Raw genomic sequence first — 26286 nt, 5'->3', positions numbered from 1 at the left:
CAACTGAAATGAAATTCGTTTGAAACTCTCTTGAAATGAATTGATCAGAGTAAGTGAAACCAGTCATCTCTTTCCTTAGAAAAAAGGCAAATATGATCCCCATGAAAGTAGTCAACACAAAGCCCTTCATCAAAATAATCAGCGTCGTCTTCCACCTCCTCTTCCTCCTCCAAATCATCATCATTACCATCATCATCCTCCTCCTCCTCCTCCTCCTCCTCCTCATCAAACTCAGAATCACCATCTTCATCATCATCATCATCCTCCTCCTCATCAAAGTCAGACTCACCATCTTCATCATAATCACGATCATCTTCTTCCTCAGCATCATCTCCATCACCACTCCCACCCTCCTTACCTTTCATCCCAGCACCGGTCCTCACAACAGATACGTCATTGAGAAGCCAGCAGTGTACTCCATTAAGAGACCACTGCACATTGAGAAGCCAGCAGTGTACTCCATTAAGAGACCACTGCACATTTTTTGATGTCATCCTACAGTTGCTGAGTGACATTTGAATGAGTTGACAGTTATATTCAAAATTAAGAGACCACTGCAACTCATTGGAATGTCACTCAGCAACCGTAGGATGACATCAGAAAAATGTGCAGTGGTCTCTTAATTTTTTCCAGAGCTGTAGTTATCCAAGCGCATTGTGAGGAAATTTAACTGACAAACCTTCCTGATATAATATGATGTAAAAAAATTGACACATACTGTATGTATGTGTATATATGTTGTATGTAAATGTTACATTAGGTGTAGTCTTACATGTACATTTGTGGCATATGTATACTGCGAGGGAAATGCTGTGCAGGTGCATGTAATGTTATGCACTTTTTGTCTTTGATGTTTACATCAGGTTTAGGTCAGCAAATGTCTGCACCTTTGCCTCTCACCACATCCTCATTGCACTTTTTGAAAAGAAAGTAAACTCAGGGCTTTTCACATTTTTTTCCAAAACAGAAAAAAAAACAGAATTTCATAGGTCACAGTGTGTCTCATCCTGTCTCTAAGATGCCTGTTACTGCTGTGTTGCTGCGTTAACATTACTGTGTTGTGCTGTGTTGTGAAGTGTGTACTTTGTCTCAATGATCTTATAAATAAATGTGCGGATTTAAAATTTACCCAGACAATCTCTCAGTTACCTAGACTATCAGCTACAACAGTCATACTGTAGTTCTTAACAGTTAATAACTTGGCTCCAGCAGACTTGTGGCCGACTTGTTTGGGGGACAGGGGTGAAAAAGAACATGCATAAATACCATCATAGTTATGAGAAACTGCTTTTCTCTTACAAACAAGTCTGTTGTTGTTTAATGATGATTCACAGATTTACTAGAGTAAATCTGTGAATCATCAGTTTACGGTCACAAAGAAATTGTGCAGAGGTGGTTACCTCCACATAAACTTCCTTTTAAAGAAAAGAAAAGGTTGTCTACTTTCCGAACATTATGTACGGAACCTTATAGGCCTACAGCAATGAGTCATAATGCTACAATTTCATTGAACATTTCAATACAAATAAGAAGTGCAAGGACAGTCGGGGACTTGCTTGCAAGCCATATGAGATACATCACATGCTTTGTCGTCAAGATGACTATTATTTGTTTGTTTATTCATTTTCTGTTCATCATGCTTGTTTTTGTTTTCTCTTTAGCCATGACATGATCCACTGTGAGATATATCTGAGGAAGGCGTGGGCTGGTATTGATGTTATAGTGCTGTTTTCATATCATTGTAATGCTTTGTTTGATAATAAAAACAGTGAATTTAAAAAAAGGGCACAACCAGATCTTTACACAAGCAAAGTTATTGAAGGTCAGCCAATAGGACACTTTCTAATTTTCTCCTACTAGGTCTGTGGCTAGTTGTCAAAATGACCTTGATTTTTGACATAAAATGTCCATGAGACAGTGTAGGCCTGTACTTGTTTGAGTTTGTGTGTGTGTGTGTGTGAGAGAGAGAGGTATGAGCCCTCTTTGGTGAGACACGAAATCGTTTGTTTGCGGAACCTTTGTGGCGGAAACTCGTTTTAAGACGGAATATCGAGGCCGGTGCACTCACACAGATGTACATTTGAATCTCCCTTGGATGTTTGACGTTTTATTCATCGTAAAGTTATGCTCTTGTTCTTCAAATTAATAATGTGAACTCGTCTGTTATCTTTGTAAGTTTCTTGTCAAACTAAGGCTTATTTCTCATTTTGAAATCGGCTTATAAGAACTCAGTATGTTGCTCATGTTACTGCCAAAGTTTTGACAAGACCTTAAAAGCTTAACGTTACGGCAGTAAGTTAGTTACTTTTAGCGTTGGAAAATGTTTTGCTCCGCCTTAACAATCTTTGTGTTAAGTCATTTAAGTCCGTATGGCCGTTTCACCTCCTATGGGGATATTTAGGAAACTGCTAATTAATTGAATGCTATGAGGCTATGTCTTACTTGTGAAAATATAACAACGTTTAACGTTATAGCTCCACCATTCTTTCACAATGTTGAGGTGATTTGCACGAAACAAAGAATCCATACAGTAGTGAATGAAAAGCCTAATTCCTGCCTGCATTATATAATCTGTTTGTGCATAAGCTACTTGTTGGCCAGCAAGCAGTCAAGTAATTTTCGCCCTGTGTTTCAGTATCGAGTTTTAAAACCAGTCCTAAAATGAGGCAAATAGTCCACAAATCATTGCTTTACATCGTTAAATCAGCACGGACATCGCCGAAAAACGCCGGCTATGGTAAGTAGGCTAAACTATTATTACAATGACAGTATGCTACCTGTTTATATATAGGCTAAATGTAAGGTTGCAATGCACACTCAGAAATGTATTCTTGTAAAACATTCTGTTAGTGATTTCATGTGCTAGGTGGCCTTATTATAGTGTTGACTGTCACTAAATTTGCAGGTATTTGGGTGCTGTAATAGCTGCTTGAAAGTGAATCAACAGTTGCACAATCCCTGACTGTATCTTGAGGTCTCTATCTTGTTCACACAGCACTGCGTGGGCTGTCCACAGCCTCTGACCCGAACACAAAGGTTTGCATTGTGGGAGGAGGTCCGGCTGGTTTCTACACAGCCCAGCACCTTATAAAGGTGAGTCTCTGTGATCAATAGGGTAGGCCACCCACACAAAACTCATTTCTCATATCTGTCTTTTCTGAAAAGTAGGCTGCAGATCATTGTCTAGGGTTTAAAGAAGTAGTCTGCAGATCATTGTCTAGGGTTTATGTGAGTCAACTGATGGGTGATGATGGGTACTTCTTGTGATTGTTGTTAAATGGCCTTTGCCAACTTTGCTTTGTTTGTTGCATGTGGATGACGGACTAATAAACCTGGTCTTAACATGACTCTGCTTGCCTCAGTCACGGTCTGAATACAGTTTATGTGCATCACTTGATAAGTACAGTTGTCACCTTGTGACTGTTGTATATTTTACGGCTGCCCCCAAACTTTATAACTTTATATTTGTAAACTTATACTTATATATAAGTAGTAAGTATAAGTATAAATACTCTTTTGATCCCGTGAGGGAAATTTGGTCTCTGCATTTATCCCAATCCGTGAATTAGTGAAACACACTCAGCACACAGTGAACACACAGTGAGGTGAAACACATACTAATCCCAGCGCGGGGAGCAATGAGGGGTTCGGTGCCTTGCTCAGGGGCACTTCAGCCGTGCCTACTGGGCGGGGTTTGAAACGGCAACCCTCCGGTTACAAGTCCGAAGCGCTAACCAGTAGACCACTGCTGCCCCCAAACTTTATAACTTTATATTTGTAAACTTTACTTCTAAGCTTGATGCATGGGGATGATGGGCTAATAGCTGGTCTTCACATGACTGTTTGCTTGTGCAATGCGGCCGTTTTGTTGAGCTTTAGCTCTTCAGTATTTATTAAGTGTTGCACTAATGTAAGTTGCACTCTCCATGAATGGCTTTCTTGCCTGTTTGCACTCTCCATGAATGGCTTTCTTGCCTGTTTGCACTCTCCATGAATGGCTTTCTTGCCTGTTTGTTAAGAATGTTTACCACACAGCCTCACAACTCTATAGGGTCTTTGCATGTACGGCTTCTTTGTTTCCGGTGGAGCCAGGTGTGTTAGAACCTGCCACTATTGTTAATATAATTAGTGTCTACACGGACCCGGTTGCACTAGTGAATCATCACATTACAATAAAGTAGGATATATGTGTGTTAAAATATTTATTATTGGGCAAACAAGATATTCAGTGTCGGAGCGAAGATGTAAGGAGCAACTTAATACGTTGTAGGCTATGTAAACCATACATTATTGTACACAATGTAATATTCAACACATGCAATTTGGGTAGAGTCTAAACATTTCTCCCACAGCTGTTTGTATCCTTACGTTTTTCCCTCACATTCAGATTCTACAAGATTCTACAGATTCTGTTTTTGGAAAATTTTCAACACTGTTAGTGACAATGCCCCTTACCTTCAAGCACTCTAAGGGGTCAGGGCTAGGAAAAACGTGTTTTTTTTTACCTTCAAGCACTCTGAGTGTCAGGGCTAGGAAAAACGTGTTTTTTTTACCTTCAAGCACTCCAAGTGTCAGGGCTAGGAAAGACGTGTTTTTTTACCTTCAAGCACTCCGAGTGGGAAGGAAGGACGCGTTTTTTAGACCACTTTAGACCAAATCTTTATTAGTGTGTGGCTGTTTAGGAGGTCCTCAGAGAGCCAGGCAGGGACAGAGAGTTAATATAAGCATTTCACTAACATCACTGTTATAAGCTCAGTTAAAAACAGAACTCGGATTATGTTTGCAAAGTCCACACCTGTCGGAATAATGGCATAGTGTTTGATATGTAGACTATTTGCACCCATACATGCACACACACACACACACACACACACACACACACACACACACACACACACACACACACACACACACACACAGTCTCTCTCTCTCTGCTCCTACCCGTGTGTCTTCTGTGGCCTTCTTTGTGTAGTGGATTTGTTTTCCTCTGTTGTCACTGTGATCTCCAGAGGAAGTGGTAGCTCTGTGTATAGGCTGTCTGTGTCTCAGCAGGCAAGGCCACACAGGAAACATACAGGAAAGGTCTCTGCCATGAAGCACACTATGGGACGAGCAGAGGAGCTCACCTCACACACATCGAGTTTTTGGTGTTTCCATCTAAAACAGCTATTCTCCAACAGATTAACATCCAGCTTGACTCAACTTCACTGACCCCAACTAGATCGGCACGGAACTTGGGTGTTGTATTTGATGACCAACCTAACTTCTCTGAGCATGTAGCTTCTATTGCAAAATCATGTCGGTTTATGTTTCCTAATGTTTTAAAGCAGTGGTTCCCAAACTTTTAACAGGCATGTACCCCCTGAGACATTATGATCTTCCGGAGTACCCCCAATACCACCAATTGTTAACAAGTTTTTTTTTTAATTGTTTTATTAATATTTATTTTTTTTATCAATTTTGTCGAGAACAGTGAATAGGATCATAAACATATGATACAAATCTCATCAATAGTCAACATATGATAGGCCTACAAATGTGCTGAATATAATGATTTTAAATTGATCTGCACCTAATCTCACACACAATCGTCTTGTTGAATGCAGTGATCTTATCTGCTAGGTGCTTGTCTTTGCCTTGTAACTGGAGATTTAACTCATTGAGCTTTCCAAATATATCGCTAAGATAGGCCAGCTTCGTCAAGAAATGTTCATTAGTGAATGTGCTTGCAGATTCAAACATGCGCTCTTCCTCCAAGAAGAGGCGACTCGGAGCTCAAACACGCGACAGCACTTTACCTCGGGAAAGCCACCTTGCCTCGCTGTGAAACAGTACAGCCTTTTGATCAGCTCCCATCTCCTCTCAAAGTGCGGGGACACGCTTTTAAGGGCCGGGTCTTGATGAAATTCACCAAACTCACAACCTTGTTCAAAATCTCATTCAGGTCGGGACTAACTAAGCTGCCTTGACACGAGCGCTTCCCTGTGAATAACACAGTGAGTCCATTGCGCATCGGGTGCTACCTGGGCCTAGGCTACAGATAAAAAAAGAAATAAAAAAATCCTGTTTTTCAGTCAGTTCGCGCCCCATCTGGCATGTCTCCGCGACCCACAGTTTGAGAAACGCTGTTTTACCCTCTCTGTCTCCACTCTCGAATATTTTGTTAATGCGGAGAAAATACGTTTTTAATGTGCAGTGCAAATGCGGAAGTTAAGTTACCAACGTGGGATAGAAAAAACGTTTGAAAAGGCATATGACTTAGATCTTTTTTCGCGTACCCCCTGAAATCAGTCCACGTACCCCAGAGGTCTCCAGCGGCAGTGAAAACGTTTTTTTGTCATTTACTTTTACCAAAAAAAATATATTCTGACTGCTGGTTAGACGCAGAGAAAATATATTCTCAGGAAAGCAAAAATGAAAATTGACCAATGACACTGATAAGACAACAAAGTGTATATATATATATATATATATATATATATAGTATAAGTATATATACTTTTTTGATCCGTGGGGGAAATTTGGTCTCTGCATTTAACCCAATCGGTGAATTAGTGAAACACACTCAGCACAAAGTAAACACACAGTGAGGTGAAGCACACACTAATCCCGGCGCAGTGAGCTGCCAGCTATAACGGCGGCGCTCGGGGAGCAGTGAGGGGTTAGGTGCCTTGCTCAAGGGCACTTCAGCCGCGGCCCAGTGGTCGGGGCTCGACCCGGCAACCCTCCAGTTACAAGTCCAGAGTGCTAACTAGTGGGCCACGGCTGCCCGATAGTGACATTTTGTTTTCAGTATTGACTTTATAGCAGGCCAGGGTTGTGTATGTGGTGTGTGTCTGTGTGTATAATCCAGTAATGAATGGTGTGTCTGTCTGTGTGCCGTGGCGCAACTGGCTGGGGCACCTGCACCGTACGCCGGCAACCCGGGTTTGATTCCCGCCCCGTGGTCCTTTCCGGATCCCACCCCGACTCTCTCTCCCACTCACTTCCTGTCACTCTCCACTATCCTGTCGCATTAAAGGCATAAAAGCCCAAAAAATATATACTTTAAAAAAAAAAAAGGAAAAATTTTGAATTGTGGATGTATCCAGCAATGGAAGATGTGTGTGCGCGTGACTGCGTGCGTCTTTGTGTAGGTGAGTGTGTGTGTTTGTGTATGCAGTGCTTTATCGCTTGTCAGCTATCATGTTTGTAAAATATTTACTCAACGCCGCACACTAGCCATCATTAGATTGCATCAGTAACTTTCTGTCATCGGTGTGTGTCTGTTTTCTTTTGATAATCCCTGACGTTCGCGTAAGCAAAAGGGTTCGTTCGAGTGTGTTTTCCTCATCTTCTACTTCTGTCTGTGTGCGTGTGTGTGTGTTTTCTTCCAGGGTCGTCCCGATGTTCAGGTGGATGTCTACGAGCGCCTCCCTGTCCCGTTCGGCCTTGTGAGGTTTGGAGTAGCCCCTGACCACCCCGAGGTCAAGGTGTGTCTGTCCATCTCTTATCTTGTGCTCACTAGGGATCGACCGATATGTTTTTTTCAGGGCCGATACCGATATCAATTATTACCAAAACAGGAGGCCGATAACCGATATGTAAAACCGATATTTCAGTTGTCAAAAAGGGGGGTAGATAGTAGCCTAGGCTATGGTGATATGCTGAAAATTTTCATTCAAAAGCATTTAATTATGCTAACTTTTCTTTCTTCTTTTGATACACAATTGTCTATCAACTTGCATCACAAGTGTAAATCCTGTGTATCATGTTAATCCAAGAGCTGACTGATAGCAATTATTTCCATAGGCATACACAATGGGCTATGTGCTTGTAAGGGACCTGTCACAAAGAGGATGCTATGCCATCGTGTATGTGAGTGCACGAGAGAGGGATAGGGAGAGGAAGAGGTGCGTGCGTGATGGCAAGTGTTACGGTTTAATAGTTTAACAAAACAGTTTTAAAATAGTTCTTAGGCTATTTAAGCATGCAATTTGTGTCCATATGTAGGCTATAAGCTACACTTCTGTGAGCCTAAAAGGCACGTAATTGCCAGCTCAGGACGCGATTTAGTTCAGGTCTGATTAAGCACGGCTGACCCTGGGTGCCTGTAGTCTTTTTCTGACAGTCCGTCAAAAAGCAGCAACTAGACTTTTGACGTTAAGCTATCGCGATAATTTAGGACTACTATGTAGGCCTAAGGGATAACGTCCGCCGAGGTGTCCCGTTATTCACAATTAATGGACGAGGCGGATGCAAAGAACTCCCGACGCGCAGCACCCGAGTTTGTAGGCCAACTAGTAAACGGTAGGCTATCACTAACGTGCATCAATCGGGAATTCGCTAAATGAAGGAGGTGGGTGCTTTAGGCTACTTATTGATCTGGATCAAAGAGACAATAGCTTACAAAGTGGTGTTTTTCTAACTTCAGTGTAGTAGATGATTGTGATTCATTGCAACTTCAGCAATGTAAGGTAGGCCTACCTAACCTGACCCTAGCCAGGTGAATTTCGCTCCGCCTAGCTCCACTCATCCATCTGGAACCGATCCATTGAAGTAATCCTAATCAAAAAATGCTTGCATATGATTGAACAAGCCACTTGTCCGTCATCTATTGACGTGCTACTTCAACCACTCACATCGAAGCCAACCCGTGACGCTAATAACAGTCTCACAGTTGCTTCTACGCTATGTCACATCTATGAAACTGCCGCCCTGCGTCCTGATTGGCTGAACCATAAAGTCGGTTGCAGAAATCACTCTCAATGGAAGAGGTCCTAGATGGATGTGAGTGAAGCTAAGCGGAACGAAATTCATCTGGCTAGGGTCAGGTTAAGGCCTACCTTCCTTACCTTCGAAAAATAGCTCCGTACAGCTGAAGCCCAGTCTACAGTAAGCCTCAGTGAGAATTCTAAACTTTCTCAGTGTTCAGTCTTCGATCCTGATTGGCTGCATTCGTGCTAACTAACAAATCAGACGGTGTAGTGGGCGGGACAGTGCTCTCGACCACAGAGTAGCAAATGCAGGGAGTGAGAGACGCTTTACAGACAAAGTAGCGCATTTCATTCTTTATCCATTTCAGTATCGGCTTATGGGTGGAAAAAATGACTGATGCCAATTATTATAAAAATGCTAAATATCGGCCCGGCCGATAATTGGTCGATCCCTAGTCTGTAAGCCTTTATTAGAACCCTTTGTCAGATTAACATACTTGTTATAAACTTGTCAAGTACACAAGTATACTTCCATTCCAATTCCAAGTATACAAATATAATTGTTACATACTTCTCATACAAGTTAACATACTTGACTTAACTATACGATATGATCGGTTTACATTTCACTCCATTTCATTACATTGTAATTACTACTGATTGCCTGTAGTTTCCTTTCTTGGCCTCCTTGTTTAAAGTCAGAGAAGAATTTCATGTGGACCAACTTTAGAACTAGTGACCGACCATTATGTGGTATAAACGAAGAGATTTTAAGTGTTCCCATATTGACACCACCCAGTCACACAAACACCCTCCCCCCACACACATACAGAGCACAATGCACACTCAGATCACACAGAGATTTTAAGTATTCCCATATTGACACTTGGATCACTCAGTTAAGGCACTTTTATTTATATAGTGCATTTTTGTATACACAGAGCGCAACCCAAAGCGCTCCACAAGCAGAGCCCTTTCCTCCCATATAACCGCACACACGTCCTTTCACATTATATGTCCTGTGATTATGCTGCACTCACTCAATAAGTGTGTGTGTGTGTGTGTGTTGTTTTACAGAATGTCATAAACACCTTCACCCAGACAGCCCAGCACCAGCGCTGCCGATTTTTTGGAAATGTCAATGTAGGCAAGGACGTGAGTGTGGAGGAGCTGAGGCAGGCTTATCATGCAGTGGTGATGGTGAGTGTGTGTGTGGACGTGAGTGTGGAGGAGCTGAGGCAGGCTTATCATGCAGTGGTGAGTGTGTGTGTGTGTGTGAGTGAATTGCCACCTCCTGCCCCGTGGGTGTGTGTGTGTGTCTTACACTCACCTTTCTCTTGTGTTTGTGTGTGTATTTACATTGCCTCGTTCTGTGGTTGTGTTCGTGGAAGTCGGTGTTTGTTTTGGCAGACAGCCTCTGGAACATTGCGTGCTAAATAAAACAGGATCCCTTATCCAAGGGATGGTCTACGAAGTTTGTCTACATAATGTCTAATAAAGTCTCAAAATGAAGACTGGTAAGACATTTTTGTTCAATTCTAATGTATTTTCTATGCCCTATGGATTGTTACTTGTAATTGGGGCATGAATATCTTTAAAAGTATTATTCCTAAACTAACCAAATAGGATGAAAAATAGACATATTCTCAGTATGATGGCCTATTATAAGTTTGTACCGCATGCCCATTGATTTATATAAAGCCCAAGATTCGGAAGTATTTTACAGATCTTAGTTTTGAGACCCATACATTATATAGGCAAGGTTTGAAAAGCATCTGAGACAGAGCGGCAACAACCTTATCTCATTTGACAAGCAATTACCAAGCTTTCCCGGTCCCCTGTTATGTAAGTTTTGACATTTCCCCTTGGGGATCAATAAAGTATCCATCTATCCATCCATCCGTCCATCCGTCCGTCCGTCCATCCACATGTCCTTAAAGGCCCCAGGGAACCTTGCTCTGCACAGGTCAGGGGTTATCAGGGTATTTTATTATCTGCTCATTAGCTTTTTCCATTACTACTTGCATTATATAGTAGGTCATGGAAATGTCTGGTTTTTATTATCAAGGAAAAGCCCCGATTATGGTAAGCTAGTTCTTTATTTGTTTCTCTCCCCCATCTGTCAACACTGCCTCAGGGTAAATTACGTCCTGTCATGAAAGAATGAAGAATGGGAGCGGTGATAACATCACATCTTCAGTTTCCGCTCCACAGAAGCCCAAATAAGGGCTGTTTTTTGTTTTGTTTTGCGGAAACTGACAACAAGCAAGCAAGCCTGACATTTCACAATTCAAGTTTACTGTGAATCTTCCATCTAAATAAATGCCTCAATAAACAGAAAATGTAACAGCCACAGCTGTTTGTTGGAAGTAGAACCGTAATACAGTACCAGTGACCTGCAGGTACTTAGCCCATCTTAATATATCCCGTTTAAGATATGATAAAAAAAATAGATAAGAAGTACTTTATTCATCTTGAAGAAAATTTGACTGTCACAACAGCACCGCCCAGTGCACCTTACTGAACTTTAGCTCTGGTGACAACCAACCAAGCGTTACTGCATATCCATGTTTCTTCTGCTCTAATAAGGCTACTGCTAATACATTGCACATATTTGTATTTAAAAGACAATTCCAGCGCAAAATGAACCTAGGAGTTAATAACACATGTGTACCGAGTTCAACCGTTCTCTGGGATTTCTTTTCATGCTAATCCAATGTGACCAGTTTTATCGCAAACCAGGGCTTTGAGCCAGAATTTCTTTCCAATTGGTTCGTTCCGAACAGAAACAGTATTTTAACGTTTCCGGTTTTCGGTTCAACCCTAAGATTGACGTTCCTGAACCGGTTAGAACAAAAAAAATAAAGTTTGCGAACCGGTTAATAACGTTCCATGTCAGCTGCGGATCATACAAATAAGTAGGCTTATCATTAGGACTTATATTGTTAATCTACATAATTTTCCTTTTAACTCTCTATTTATAATCAAACATTAAAAAGCACTATAGGCTACATTTTGTGGCATAACTGTAATTCTGACATGCCTACATTTTTTTTCAGTATTATACATGAATTAAGACAAGGAACATTTCTGCCATGTTGTTTATTGGCAAAGTACTGTCAATGCTAGCTGTCCAACATTATTAAGCTATATTTTCGTTAGCTTGACCCAGCAGATTTTTACAACAATGCATTGGAAATTCGTAGCCTATCTTCATATTTAAAACCAAACATTTGTGAAATACTTGGTACAATATTTACCTCTTATGATTGAGCTTGAGAGACAGGCTGCAGCTTGGGAAACGATCTTGATTAGGCTACTTGATTGCGGCAAGCTTCTCTATTACATTTATCTCGATGAGCAAAACGACGGGAAGTGAAGCTCACCAAGTTATATTGCACAGAAATCTTGTCAAAGAACGGAAAAAGCCTTGTCGCAAACCAATAATTATGCTAGTCTTTGAGGCACAGGTAAAGTAAAAAGAAATCGCTATTTCTATACCACTACCAAAGCTCAAAATAGCACCACAATTCCATGGTAGTATAATGAGGGTCCCTACATGTAAATCGAAGCATTGAGAACTGTAAGTGTACAGACAGTTTATTAAAAAGATAGTTTTGAAAGACAGTACAGTTCACGTATACAGGCAGACGTCATCTTGAGAAAATACATTCATTTATATTACTGTAAACCATACCACTTTATTATTTGTATACTGTCTACACTGCACTATATGTATTATATTGTTTATACTGCACCACCTGCCTATATTGTGTATCACAATATATCACATTGCACTGTTCAATTTTGTTTTTTGCACAATCACAATCAAGTCACAAAATCTAATCTAAATTTTAATCTAATGTGATTTAGAGTGGGAACCCTGTAAGTAGCAGCTAAGTAGTGCTTATTTGAGCTATCGTGCATATTGGTCTGGAAAAGAAATTATCTTTATAAATTATTACGGCTTTGAATACAGACTGTGAGCTGTAGACTCTTATGTCACAGATGATTGCACAGATCTATGACTGACAATCGTAGAGATCTATGACTGTTTTATAGAGATCTATGACTGTTTTATAGAGATCTATGACTGGTGTTGATATCATTTGCTGTGTTTTAGAGATCTATGAGCGTGTAGAGAGATCTTGCCAGTGCTGAAATATTCTGCTTGGCCCTCTGAAAGTAGGCTACAGTAGGCTATTCATTTAAAGCTGCATAGGAATATATGCGGAGATATGTATTAATATTATTATGTATTGAGATTGTATTGATTTCAAGTCGTATTGCAAAGCCTGTCCCCTTTAGCTAGCACAAACTCACATACGGCAGTGACAAGCATGCAAGCAACACCTTTAATCAAATCTGTCTCTTTCTATCTGTCTGTCTGTCTGTCAGAGCTACGGTGCTGAGGGGAACCGCACTATGGGTGTACCTGGTGAGCACCTGCCTGGTGTGTACTCCGCCAAAGACTTTGTGGGCTGGTACAACGGGCTGCCCTACAACAAAGAGGTAGGCCGTGTGTGTGTCTGTGTGTGTGTCTGTGTCTGTGTCTGTCTGTGTCTGTGTGTGTGTGTCTGTCTGTGTCTGTGTCTGTGTCTGTTTGTGTGTGTCTGTGTCTGTGTGTGTGTGTGTCTGTCTGTGTCTGTGTCTGTTTGTGTGTGTCTGTGTGTGCATGCCGTGCTCTTTTTCTGCCCAAGACTCTCAGGCTACATCCACCTGAAGCACATTGGATTAGATTAGATAGATAGATAGATAGATAGATAGATAGATACTTTATTGATCCCCAAGGGTAAATTCTAGATTAGATTCAAGTTTTTTGTCATTGTGCAGAGTACAAGTACAAAGACAACAAAATGCAATACATTACCATTCACACAAATCTCATGATCATTCACACAATTGTCAGCTTTGTAAAATGCTAGTATAAAAGTACACTTCCCCAGCGCTCAATTAACCTATTATTTTGCTAGTGAATCCGGGCAGCATATGTGACTACACTTACTCTGAGAGCTGAAGAAAACAAAGTTCAAGTTCAAGTAGTTTATTGTCATGTACTCATAAAAGGAAAACCTACACTGAATTCTTACATCACAGATAAGTGGCAATCTGAATGGGACCAATGTACCAACAACACGCAACCAACAACAAACAATCCAGACACAAACAAATAGTTTATAGATGCCGTATAGGACATTCAAGACTTACTCATGGCTTTCTATTGAGTGGCGAAGATCCTCCATCTTGCCAATTTTGCAAAACACCAATCTCAGTGAGACATAATTTGATCTATTGCCCTGCCCTGAAAATCAAACGATGTTTTTAGTAAGGTCCCACCTTTTGAAAGTTTTAGAATATCTTAGCATAGATTTAAAAAAAAAAAAAAAAAAAAAACATATTTAAACTTCTTAAGCACACAATGCTCTGGCCATTGAATAGCCTTAGTTGCTGAAATGGCTTTAAATTAAACAAACTCATAAAGGGAATTGTAAGTAATGAAATTCCTTCCTATTCAGGTGAGAGAGAGCAAATGCTATCGCATCGCCTGTGACCCTTATTTGGCCTGTAGGCAAACTGGAGTGGGTGTAATGTAAAAGACCGGGAGGATGTAATATGATCTTTAACTAACCGCTCAAAACACTTCATAACAACAGAGGTGAGAGCAACAGGGCGGTAATCGCAGTACCCCCCGCCCTCCATCACATGTGGTACTGTGCTGTAGCCGCAATGTTTTTTTGTTTTTTATTTTCACTGCACCATAATTGTGTTGCCAGAAGCAATTAAAAGAATTCAAGAAACTACATTTAAAAGCACTTCATGGTTAAAACGTTTGTGGCGCCTTCTATTAGATCTGTTGAATACTTCATTTGTGTCGTCATGATGCGCAAAACTGGGCAAATAAACACGACCCATATTCTCTGCCTGACGGATGTGCTTGCTGCACTGACACAGATAGCACTGTGTGTTCCGCTGTCACTCTCCTGAGGTGGGTAAGGGAAGTTAGCCATCACGAAAGCGTTTGCTGATCTCATGCCATTTCCTGTCAGGTTTTAGCACGTTTCAACAGCGCGCTTTGCTGTTTTCGCTGCTTACAGAATTGTTATTATTCACCAGTAAAGAGCGCTCCAAGTGTGTTTTTTTTTGTTGTGTGTTGAAATAATAGCCTGACGTTGTCATACTCAAATTCTAGTCAGAATATGAGCCTGATAATAATAGTAATAATAATAACACCTTGGACTTATATAGCGCCTTCATGGTACCCAAGGTCGCTTTACAACACATGGATGGGGGGACCTCACTAGTAACCACCACCAATGTGTAGCACCCACCTGGGTGATGCATGGCAGCCATTATGCGCCAGAACGCTCACCACACACCAGCTTGAGGTAGAGAGTGAGGGAGTGAATGAGCCAATCACAGTGGGGGATGATTAGGGGGCCAGATTGAATGAGCCAGGTTGAGAATTTAGCCAGGACACAACTGGATAGTCTATTAGAAGCTCTCAGTGAGGCGACTGGCTAGTCTCTTAGAAGCTTTCAGTGAGGCGACTGGGCTGGCTAGTCTCTTAGAAGCTTTCAGTGAGGCGACTGGGCTGGCTAGTCTCTTAGAAGCTTTCAGTGAGGCGACTGGGCTGGCTAGTCTCTTCACTGGGCTAGCATGCAGTAGTCTGAAAAGTTGTGGGTTCAATTCTCAGCTTCCACCATTGTAAATGGTGTCCCATGCCGTACCAGTGGGTTGGTGTCCCAGGCCGTAGGGTTTGAGATCTGGATGAGATATGGATAAGACGTCTGACTTCAGATAACCCGATTGAGGGTTTGAATCTTTCAACTTTTGTGGTTGAAATGCAAACCTTTGGGCCGTGGTAGCGTAGTGAGTATCTGGGCTAGAATGCAGTGGCCTGAAACGTTGGGGGTTCAGTTCCACCGCTGTGCCCATAAACTGCTTGGATGCAGAGATATCATGCAACACATCAGTACTTTCTCACCACAGCACGGACAATCTCTGCACCCAAGTAGCAGTGCTTCGCCTGTGCTTCGCCCCAATATATATATTGCTACTGAGACCTTGAATTTCCCCTAGGGATCAATAAAGTATCTATCTATCTATCTATCTATCTATCTATCTATCTGATCGCCTTAATCTGCGGTGCCATTTGTACTCTTGTGAAGACGGAGGGCACAATAACTAATTAGGGATCCTTTTTTTGTTGGCTCACTTATACTCACGACATGCTATCCGGCAACAAAGTATTCCATTCACTATGCTAAGCTAACCTAGCGAGGGCGCTGCCGGACTACAACAATGCTTTTGCTCACTTATCTAACTCTAGGGGACACGGTGAATAACCCAATTTTATAAAACCGTGGTGTGTTCCTTTAAGCTAGTCATAACCAAAGACTGCATAAACAAGAGGAAATAAGTTCCTGAAGTCTTGTGGACCTGATGTGAGCTGAAAAGATGGCTGCATTCACAGTGGTCATTTCTGTGGATGATAAACACATCAGTTCAACTGGATGGCAGGAACATTTTTTACTGTCTGTGTGCAAAGTTGATGGTGTATTTGATATTTCTCTCTCTCTGTCACTCTCTCTTTTATGTGTGTGTGTGTGCGTGTGTCTGTGCGTGTTATCTTCCCGCAGCTCCAACCAGACCTCAGCCATGACACAGCTGTGATCCTTGGTCAGGGAAATGTTGCACTAGATGTTGCTCGGATACTTCTTGCTCCCCTAGACATGCTGAAGGTAAGTGTCATGACACACACACACACACACACACACACACACACACACACACACACACATACACAAACATACAGTGTGCACATGCTGCAGGATGGTGTCATGGCACTGAATTTGTCATTGTAGTGTCATGGCCAGGCTTGGAATTTCACCATTCTGGGGGCAAGGCCACTTGGCCTTCAGTTGGGCATATATGTCAGGGCACCAAGACCAAAGTTAACTATACAGTAGTAGGCTATAAAAATGATCAAAGTTGTATTTAGCCTATTCACTGCAGTAGACCTGCATCACTGTATGAAACATTACAAAAACATGAAACATGACATATTATATAGAACTGTAAATCATCTGATCATCTAATCTTTACAGATATCTAGGCTATAACATTTATTTTATATTTAGCCTGTTATGAAATCATGTATTGAACAATTTAAGCACAGCTCAGCTTTAAGAAACTCAAATAGCCTAGATGCATGCTTAGCATTTTGTGATCATTAAGGCTATTTTCACAAACTCTTAGTCAGCTGTCCTCTGATTTTCTCGCGAACCGTTCAACACAGCAATTATCGGCTAACATCGTTTAAAAGCTGAGAAAAAGCTTGTTCATGTGATACTTGTGATGTCTGTGTGATGGCTACTGTGAATAGGCTGCTATGAGTAGTTCAACTGAGGCAGTGAATGGTGAATTTGGGCCTTTATTTCTTGCACTGTCACTTTCTCCCACTGCGTAAAAGACTAAATTAATTTGCGCTGTGAATGCTAAGATTATTTTGACGGGCCACAGGCTAAATAAAATAAGCTATTAGTAGGGATAAAGCAGATATTATTGAAGAAGGGGCACCAAGGCCACCGTGGCCTGTAAACCTCTCATTTTCAAAGGGGGGCCTCAATGATATTAACGTAAAAGACAGCGGCGGCGCCATGGCGTCGTGGTGGAAATTCCTACCCCTGGTCATGGCACTGTCATTTTGGTATTGTTTTTCCAAAGTTTAGCGTCCACACTAGAACACTGAAACGCCATGGAAGTACTAACTTTCATCAGTATCATGGCAACCGCACGTCATCCTATTTAAAGCTCTCAACCAAAGATTCTAGAGCGGAGCTAGAATCTTTGCTCTCAACTACAACATTAACCGTAGTTTTCAGATTTATCCACCTCAGAGATCGTTTTCATGTGCTTTTGGTCCATGAGCCACATTATTAAGTCACTACCACTTGAAGAAGGGGGGGGGGGGGGGATTCTCACTATATTTTTCTGAAAGCTATATATCTCTCGAGTATAAAATGGTATGATGGCAAGTTGGATCTTGTAGCTTTGTGGCTGTACAGGCCACAAGTTGACCTCTGATTTGAAAAAAAAGGAAATTCCGCCTATTGGCTTTTTTTTTGTTAAAACACTCAGAAGAGCCCAGGAAATAATCCAAACCTTATTATTGCTGATGCATATGTGGTGTTTAATGTTGGCATACATATTTTGACTCATTATGTGATTTTTCTCTAAAATTCAAGATTGTGTGTAGCTTTCAGAAAAATATAGTGAGAATTTGCCCCCCCAAGTGGTAGTGACATGCCCCTTTTTGGGCCTCTTTTTTTCCTTTCTTTACTGTTTTATGATACGGGAGGCAGGTCAAATAGACTGAGATATATATATATATAATATAATATCTATATCAGTCTATTATATATATATATATATATATATATATATATATATATATATATATATAATATATATATATATATATATATATATATATATTATGTATAATATCTACATCAGTCTATTCGATATATATATATGTATGTATGTATCATATCTATATCAGTCTATTCGATATATATATAATATTTGAAACAGTATCAAAACCCAAGGGAGTGCAGTGCATGGACACCCCCTAACACCCCCCCCCCCCCCCCTCCACATGCATACGCACACACACACACACATGACACACACACATGACACACACACATGACACACGCACAGGACACACACACATGACACTTGCTCACGACCAGGACCAGGGCTTTGAACCAGAATTTTATCCCAATTGGTTCGTTCTGAACAGAAACGGTATTTTGCGTTTCGGTTTTTTGGTTCTTCCCTAAACTTGGCGTTCTGAACGGTTAGAACAAAAGTTGCTGACGTTCCAAAGAAAAAAAGTTCCCGAACTGGTTAACGATTCTGTTCCGGGACATAAAAACTTTTTGGACATGGACATGAAATCAGGTTCAAAAAAATGTAAAGTTTCTGGTTTCGTTTCTGTTCCTAGCAAAACATCAAAAGTTTCTGGTTTTCGTTTTCATTCCGTGAACCGGTTCAAAGCCTTGCACACACACACACACACACACACACACACACACGGTATTTATTTCAGTGTGGCCCTATGTGTTTAATTTCCTTATATGTTCAGATTATAAGACTTCTTTTTGTGTATGTGTGTGTGTGTGTGTGTGTGTGTGTGTGTGTGTATCTTTCTGTTTCCTCGTCTTAGAAGACAGACATTACCCAAGCTGCCCTGGACGCCTTGGCGAGCAGCAAGGTCCGGAGGGTGCTGATTGTGGGTCGTCGCGGTCCGATGCAGGTGGCCTGCACCATCAAGGCAAGTGGAGCTCCGTGGGGCTCCTCTGCTCTGCTCTGCTCTGCTCAGCTCTGCTCTGCTCTGCTCTGCTCAGCTCAGCTCAGCTCAGCTCTGCTCTGCTCACCGCTCTGCTCTGCCCGCTCTGCTCTGCTCTGCTCCTGCCTCCTGCCTCGCTCAGCCTGCTCCGCCCTGCCTCAGGGCCTGCTCTGCCTGCTCAGCTCCGCTCTGCCTCCGCTCCCCTGCCTCCTTGCCCAGCCCAGCCTCAGCCCGCCTGCCTGCTCTGCTCTGCTCTTGCCTCAGCCCAGCTCAGCCTCCAGCCTGCCTCTGCCCCCTGCCCTGCCCTGCCTCAGCCTGCCTGCCTGCCTGCCTCCGCGCCTGCTCCGCCTTGCCCTGCCTGCCTCCTTGCCCCCTGCCTCCGCTGCCTGCCTGCTCTGCCTCCTGCCCTGCTGCTCCGCTCCAGCTGCTCTGCCTGCTCTGCTCCTGCTCCACTCTGCCTCTGCCTGCTGCCTGCCTCTGGCTCTGCTCCCGGCTGCTGCCTGCTCCGTTCTTGCCTGCCTTGCTCCGTCTGCTCTGGCTGCCTGGGTTGCCTGCCTGGCTCTGCTGCCTGCTGCCCTGTTCTGCTGCTCCGCTCCTGGTTGCCTCCATGTTCTGCCTTGCTCTGGCTGTCTGTTGCCTGCTGCCTGCCTGCTCTGCCTGGTTGCCTGCTGCCCTGTTCTGGCTGCTCCGCCTCTGCTGCTCATTGCCCTCCTGCATGTTCTTGCCTGCCTGCTGCTCCGCTGCCCTGCTGCCTGGCTCTGCTCTGCCTGCTCTTGCTCACCTGTTCTATTCTGTCTGCTCTGCTCTGTCTGCTGCTCCGGTTGCCTGCTCTGCTCTGCTCTGCTCTGCTGCCTGCTGCTCTGCCTGGCTGCTCTGCCGCCCGCCGCCTGCCTGCCTGCTCTGCTCTGCTGCCTGCCTGCTCACCTGCTCTGCTCTGCTCCTGCTCTGCTCTGCTGCCTGCTGCTCTGCTGCTCTGCTGCCTGCCGCTGCTCTGCCTGCTCTGCTGCTCTGCTCTGCCTGCCTGCTCTGCTGCCTGCTCTGCTGCCTGCTCCGCTGCCCTGCTGCCTGCTGCCTGCTGCCTGCTGCTCCTGCTGCTGCCTGCCTGCTGCCTGCTGCTCTGCCTGCTGCCTCCCTCCTCTGCCTGCTGCCTGCTGCCTGCTCTGCCTGCCTCTGTTGCCTGCCTGGCTGCTCCGCTGCCCGCTGCCTGCCTGCCTGCCTGCTCCCCGCCTGCCTGCTCTGCTCTGCCGCTCTGCCTGCTGCCTGCTGCCCGCTGCCTGCCTGCCTGCCTGCCTCTGCCTGCCTGCTCTGCCTGCCTGCTCCGCTCTGCCTGCCTCAGCCCACCTGCTCCTGCCTGCCCGCGCCCGCTCTGCCCGCCTGCCTGCCTTGCCTGCCCGCTGCCTGCCTGCTCTGCCTGCCCGCTGCCTGCCCGCGCCGCCTGCCTGCCCGCCTGCCTGCCTGCCTGCCTGCCGCCTGCCTGCCCGCTCCGCCGCTGCCTGCTCCGCCTGCCTGGCTCTGCCCACCTGCCTGCTGCCTGCCTGCCCCGCTGCTGCCTGCCTGCTCAGCCTGCCTGCTGCCTGCTGCCTGCTCCTTGCCTGCTCTGCTCTGCTGCCTGCCTGCTCTGCTCTGCCGCGCCTGCCTGCCTCGCCTGCCTGCCTGCCTGCTCTGCTGCCTGCTGCCTGCCTGCCTGCTGCCTGCTCTGCTCTGCTGCCTGCTCTGCTGCCCGCTGCTCCGGCTCTGCCTGCTGCCTGCTGCCTGCTGCCTGCTCTGCTCTGCCCGCTGCCTGTTGCCTGGCTCTGCTGCCTGCCTGCTGCCTGCTGCCCGCTGCCCCTGCCTGGCCTGCTGCCCGCTGCCCGCTGCCTGCCTGCTCTGCCTGCCTCCGCTCCTGCCCCTCGTCGCCTGGCCTCCGCCTGCCCGCCCCGCCGCCCTGCTGCCTGCCTGCCTGCCTGCCCGCCGCCTGCCGCCCCGCCTGCTGCTCCGCCGCCTGCTGCCTGCTCTGCCCGCTCTGCTCTGCCGCTCCGCTGCCTGCCTCCGCCTCCGCTCTGCCTGCCTCCGCCTGCCCTGCTGCCCGCCGCTCCGCTGCCTGCTGCCTGCTGCTGCCTGCTCTGTCGCCTGCTGCCTGCCTGCTCTGCCTGCTCTGCTGCCTGCCTGCTGCCTGCCTGCTGCCTGCTGCCTGCTGCCTGCTGCCTGCTGCCCGCTGCTGCCTGCCTGCTGCCCGCTGCCTGCCTGCTGCCTCCTGCTCCGCTGCCTGCCGCTCTGCCTGCCTGCCTGCTGCCTGCCTGCTGCCCCGGCCGCCTGCCGCCTGCCTGCCTGCCTGCTCTGCTCCGCTCTGCCTGCCTGGGCTGCCCTTGGGCCTGCCGTGCTCCGCCGCTCCGCTGCCTGCCCGGCTCTGCCTGCCCGCTCCGCCTGCTCTGGCCTGGCCTGCCTGCCTGCCTGCCTGCCTGCTGCCTGCCTGCTGCCGCCGCCCTGCCTGGCCTCCTGCCTGCCGCCTGCCTGCCCTGCTGCCCGCCGCCTGCCTGCCTGCCTGCCGCCTCAGCCTGCCCGGCCTGCTCTGCCCCTGCCTGCTCTGCTCTGCTCTGCTCTGCTCTGCTGCTCTGCTCTGCTCTGCTCTGCTCTGCTCTGCTCTGCTCTGCCTGCTCTTTCGCCTGCTCACCTCTGCTCTGCTCTGCTGCCTGCCTGCTCTGCTGCCTGCTCTGCTCTGCTCTGCTCTGCTCTGCTCTGCTGCTCTGCTGCTCTGCTGCTCTGCTGCTGCTGCTCTGCTCTGCTCTGCTGCTCTGCTCTGCTCTGCTGCTCTGCTCTGCTCTGCTGCTCTGCTCTGCTCTGCTGCTCTGCTCTGCTCTGCTCTGCTGCTCTGCTCTGCTCTGCTCTGCTGCTCTGCTCTGCTCTGCTGCTCTGCTCTGCTCTGCTGCTCTGCTGCTCTGCTCTGCTCTGCTGCTCTGCTCCTGCTCTGCTGCTCTGCTCTGCTCTGCTGCTCTGCTCTGCTCTGCTCTGCTGCTCTGCTCTGCTCTGCTGCTCTGCTCTGCTGCTGCTCTGCTGCTCAGCTCAGCTCAGGCCTCTTCCTGCCTTTTACTCCTCCATCAACTACAAGATAAATAACACCATGTCGTAACCGGACGCAATGTGAACAAACATTAGCGTTAAATAAATCCGTCAATTGGAGTGTCCTGACTGCAAGCAATGCACAATGTTTTGAGAGAACTGAGAGACGCCCGGTTTCTATTTTCTCTCTGTCGTTCGCTTTGCTCTGCTATTTTGAATGAGAAATATGACCCAATAGAAGGGCATAGTTAATGGATTCAGTGTAGACAGATAACATTGACAGTTGCTCGCTCGGGCTGTTTGGATATGGTGTAAGTAAACTTGGAATTGTAGATTGGATAAGATGAAAAGCCACACTCATTGCTACACCAGCTGGATTGATAAAGCTCAAACAACAACACAGTTATCCATCCCTTGCTATTTCACCACCACTACCTCAACCAAGAGTAAGTCAAAAACCTTGGTGTCATAATTGACTCTACCCTCTCCTTTGACTCTCACATTAAGTACATCACTAAAACAGCTTCTTCTATCTCAAAAACATACACTATTCCACTGCAAGAGTTTTCACCCATACCAGGCCCTGGCAACATATCACTCCCATCCTCCATCAACTACACTGGCTCCCTGTACATTACCGTATTCAATTTAAAATATTCTTCTTGGTTTCAAAGCCCAACATAATCTTGCACCTTCCTATCTTTCAAGCCTCAACCAAAGAACACTAAGAGTAATTAGGTTGTGACAGTGCAGAACAGGCATCAGGCTAATAGTGGGTATGTTGTGACCGTGCAGGAGTCAGGTTCATGTTTGTTAAAGGGAAATTTTGGTATTTAGCGCTTTGAGTCCCTTTTCTGGTTTGTTTCGGATGAACTAGATGAAACACTTGGTGAGTTGCACAGTTTTGAAAACGAACGTTAAGGGTTGTTTTAAGGACATGTCCACCACTCTAGTTCATCCAAAACAAACCAGAAAAGTGACTCAAAGTGCTAAATAGCGGAGTTTCCCTTTAAGCTTGGCATCTGGCATGTTTCCCTTTAAACTTGACATCTTGGCATCTGGCATGTTTTTGTCAGGGTCATGACTGACACGTTGCTGAACAGGTGCAGCAAATTGATAGCAACACATACTCACACACACACACATATGCATTCACACACACACACAGATATACATAAATCCCAGCAGCGTGTGACACATTTGCTCGGCTTTGTTGGCTCTGCTGGCGCTCTGGCATCCACTGATTAGGCCCTAGGGTGTTAGGGCAACCTGTTTTTATAGATGATTTAATTGTTGTTTTGTTAACTCTCCTTCTGATATGACGCGTTCATGATGGTGTCATGTCGTTCTTATGTACATACCTTCAAGTGAAGTGTAACCCACATCTTTCTTGTAAATGAAGGTTTCAAATGCAGTTGCAGTTGTTAACTCAATTCCATAGTGTTGCAGGTGATTTTGTAAATTGCTTTAATTGAAGAATTGCCCGATGCACCAAATGCCCATCAGCTATTAGGGACTCAATGTCATGGGGTCAAAGGTCATGGTCACATGGTATCATACATATAATGCTCTTCCTCAATATCTCATCTGTATCGTATGACATTTTCAGTCCTGTAGCACCTGACCATTTAAACTCCTGAAGTTAGTTACTTTTTTATTTTATTTTTCTTTTAGACATGCTCTAAGGGGAGGATGAAACTAAACAAGTTACATCTAATGTTCTAAATCTGTCTCCAGAGTGGCATTAAAATGCCACAGGTTGGACTCCGTTGTCCTTGGAGAAGAGTCGTAAAGTTGAAACCGACATGACCATTTCAGATCCTTCAGTTTTTCATTTTTTCTAACTTCAGGATGGTAAAGGTTGGATCTAACGTGTCAAAGTGGTCTACAACTTCTCATACTAGTGCAATAAAAACACAGGGGGCAGCCATGGCCTACTGGTTAGCGCTTCGGACTTGGAACCGGAGGGTTGCCTGTTCAAACCCCGACCAGTACCACGGCTGAAGTGCCCTTGAGCAAGGCACCTAACCCCTCACTGCTCCCCTGTTGTAGCAGGCAGCTCACTGCGCCGGGATTAGTTTGTGCTTCACCTCTCTGTGTGTTCACTGTTTGCTGAATGTGTTTCACTAATTCACGGATTGGGCTAAATGCAGAGACCAAATTTCCCTCAAGGAATAAAAAGAGTATATATTCTTACATACTTAACTATGCTGACCTCCCTATTACACCTCATTACACCCTAAGTACTGTATCAGAGATGCACTGAAAAGTATCACAACTGAAATTGTCAGCTTGTCAAGAACTTGTCAATGCATGCCCAGGTTGCATGATATTGCACTGTATAACGGTGTTGATCAGGAAGGGTCATGACCCTTTTAGTTGTTTTTGACCTAACTGGGTACAGTGTAATTGCTTAATGGGGTTATATTACCAGTAATGCCCAGGGGCATAAACACACACACACACACACAAATCGTATGTTTACTTACACACATACACACACACCCACACACACTCCCCCACAAACACAAACAAGCCAGTCTTTCTTTTGAAGTGTATGTATGTGTGTGTGTGTGTGTGTGTGTGTGTGTGAGAGAGAGATATGCAAGTCTTATGTTTACACACACCCACACACACTCCCCCACAAACATAAACAAGCCAGTTCTCCTTTTGAAGTGTGTGTGTGTGTGTGTGTGTGTGTACATGTACATGTGCACGCTTGCATGTCTTAAAGAAGAGGTGTCATTTATTTTTCCAGGAACTGCGTGAGATGGTGAATCTGCCCGGGATACAACCTGACATGTTAATTGATGACTTTCAGGGCATAAATGAGGCCTTAAAAGGTATGTGTGTGTGTGTGTGTGTTTGTGTGTGTTTGCAGTTTATGTATAATATTTATATTGATTGCTTAATGCAATAACTTGTACTTTTATTTTTTTCTGACCTCATTTCACGTCAAGCCATTGCTCAGCCATAAAATTGTCCTCCTATCTGCACCGTGTGTGTGTGTGTGTACGTGTACGTATGTGTGTGTGTGTGAGTGTGTGTGTGAGAGAGAGAGAGAGAGAGAGCGGTTGTATTATTAGTGAGCTTGCAGGCTGTCATCATAGGGAAACAGATGATAAAGAGGTGTGTGTGTGTGAGTGTGTGCGTGTTTATGTACATGCGTGGGTGTTAGATGTCAGATAGCTAAATTCTTGTAAATGGTGTGATTTTTTGGTTGGCCGTCCTGTGACCTTGGCTCCTGTGAGAACAGCATCTTTCTGCTATCGCCCTCTCTGTCCACACATTCCAGTTGCACCAACACACACTTACACATTTTAAAAAGTATTAAATCGAGGGCTTTGATCTTAATGCTGTACACTCCTCATACTGAGTCGCTGAGTTGCACACTTCACTCCAAGTCTGAGAGACCTCTTTCGGAACCTGGAAATCATTCGTCATTACCATTGTTTGCCATATTTCCTGAAAGTGTTGTGAGCCTAATTTGTAACGTCCCTCTTATGAGCCATTTCATGCCGAGCTCACACTGCAGCACAATAGCCTGGATTTCAGCCCGATTTGCCACTTTCCTGATCTGAAACTGATCAACGGCCCAGTTTATCCTGTTTAACATGATTATTGATAACATGATAACATGGTATTATTATGACCGCCGCTAGCGAAGCGATCATATAGGGATTGTCAAAGTTTTTTTTTTTTTTTCCTCGTCATCTACTTCCTGAATTTTTGGTTAACGATACCCGGGACACCGAACCACCGGGGCACATGAAATTTGGTGGATATGTAGCCCCACTAGACTTTTACGGAAAAATTTTGTTTTGTCCCCGGGGGCCACTCCCTCCCCATGCTGGGCCCCCCGAACCGCAAAAAAAGCAGTTTTTCCTAAATAACTACCTGAACCGTGGCACCGAGGATGAAGAATCTTTTATGGTATGTTGGTCTTAATCACTCATTTGTGATTTGCACCCCCCCGGTAAAAAATGAAAATGCAATATTATTCTGCTTTAATCGCCCCTATCTTCAGTTAAGATGTTCAGAACTGCACCAAATTTTATGTGTATGATTGACCTGGCATTTTCTGGGGGTATGCCAAGTTTCGTAAAATTTCATCCATGGGGGGGTCTAAAAAAAATTAGGTTATGTGTACATTTAGTGACTGTACACTCATTGGCCTGTAGATGGCGGTGCACACAT

The 26286-nt window shown here is 44.7% G+C and overlaps 1 protein-coding gene across 1 annotated transcript in view; it reads left to right on the top strand.

The window, feature by feature from the left end:
- The first annotated feature begins 2003 nt into the window (after window positions 1–2003).
- fdxr (ferredoxin reductase) overlaps window positions 2004–26286 on the top strand; it is a 40915-nt gene continuing 16632 nt past the window's right edge. The window contains exons 1-9 of the mRNA XM_048246302.1: window positions 2004–2171; window positions 2636–2737; window positions 2996–3093; window positions 7377–7472; window positions 9774–9896; window positions 13095–13208; window positions 16337–16438; window positions 18931–19038; window positions 24848–24932. Of these exons, the coding sequence (XP_048102259.1) occupies window positions 2662–2737; window positions 2996–3093; window positions 7377–7472; window positions 9774–9896; window positions 13095–13208; window positions 16337–16438; window positions 18931–19038; window positions 24848–24932 (802 nt within the window). The 5' untranslated portion in view covers window positions 2004–2171; window positions 2636–2661. The remainder of the gene's footprint in view (window positions 2172–2635; window positions 2738–2995; window positions 3094–7376; window positions 7473–9773; window positions 9897–13094; window positions 13209–16336; window positions 16439–18930; window positions 19039–24847; window positions 24933–26286) is intronic.

The sequence above is a fragment of the Alosa alosa genome, chromosome 6 (genome assembly GCF_017589495.1).
Source record: "Alosa alosa isolate M-15738 ecotype Scorff River chromosome 6, AALO_Geno_1.1, whole genome shotgun sequence".
NCBI lineage: Eukaryota > Metazoa > Chordata > Actinopteri > Clupeiformes > Clupeidae > Alosa > Alosa alosa.
The sequence above is the reverse complement of the archived record's forward strand: the minus strand, read 5'-3'. Positions and strand labels throughout refer to the sequence as shown.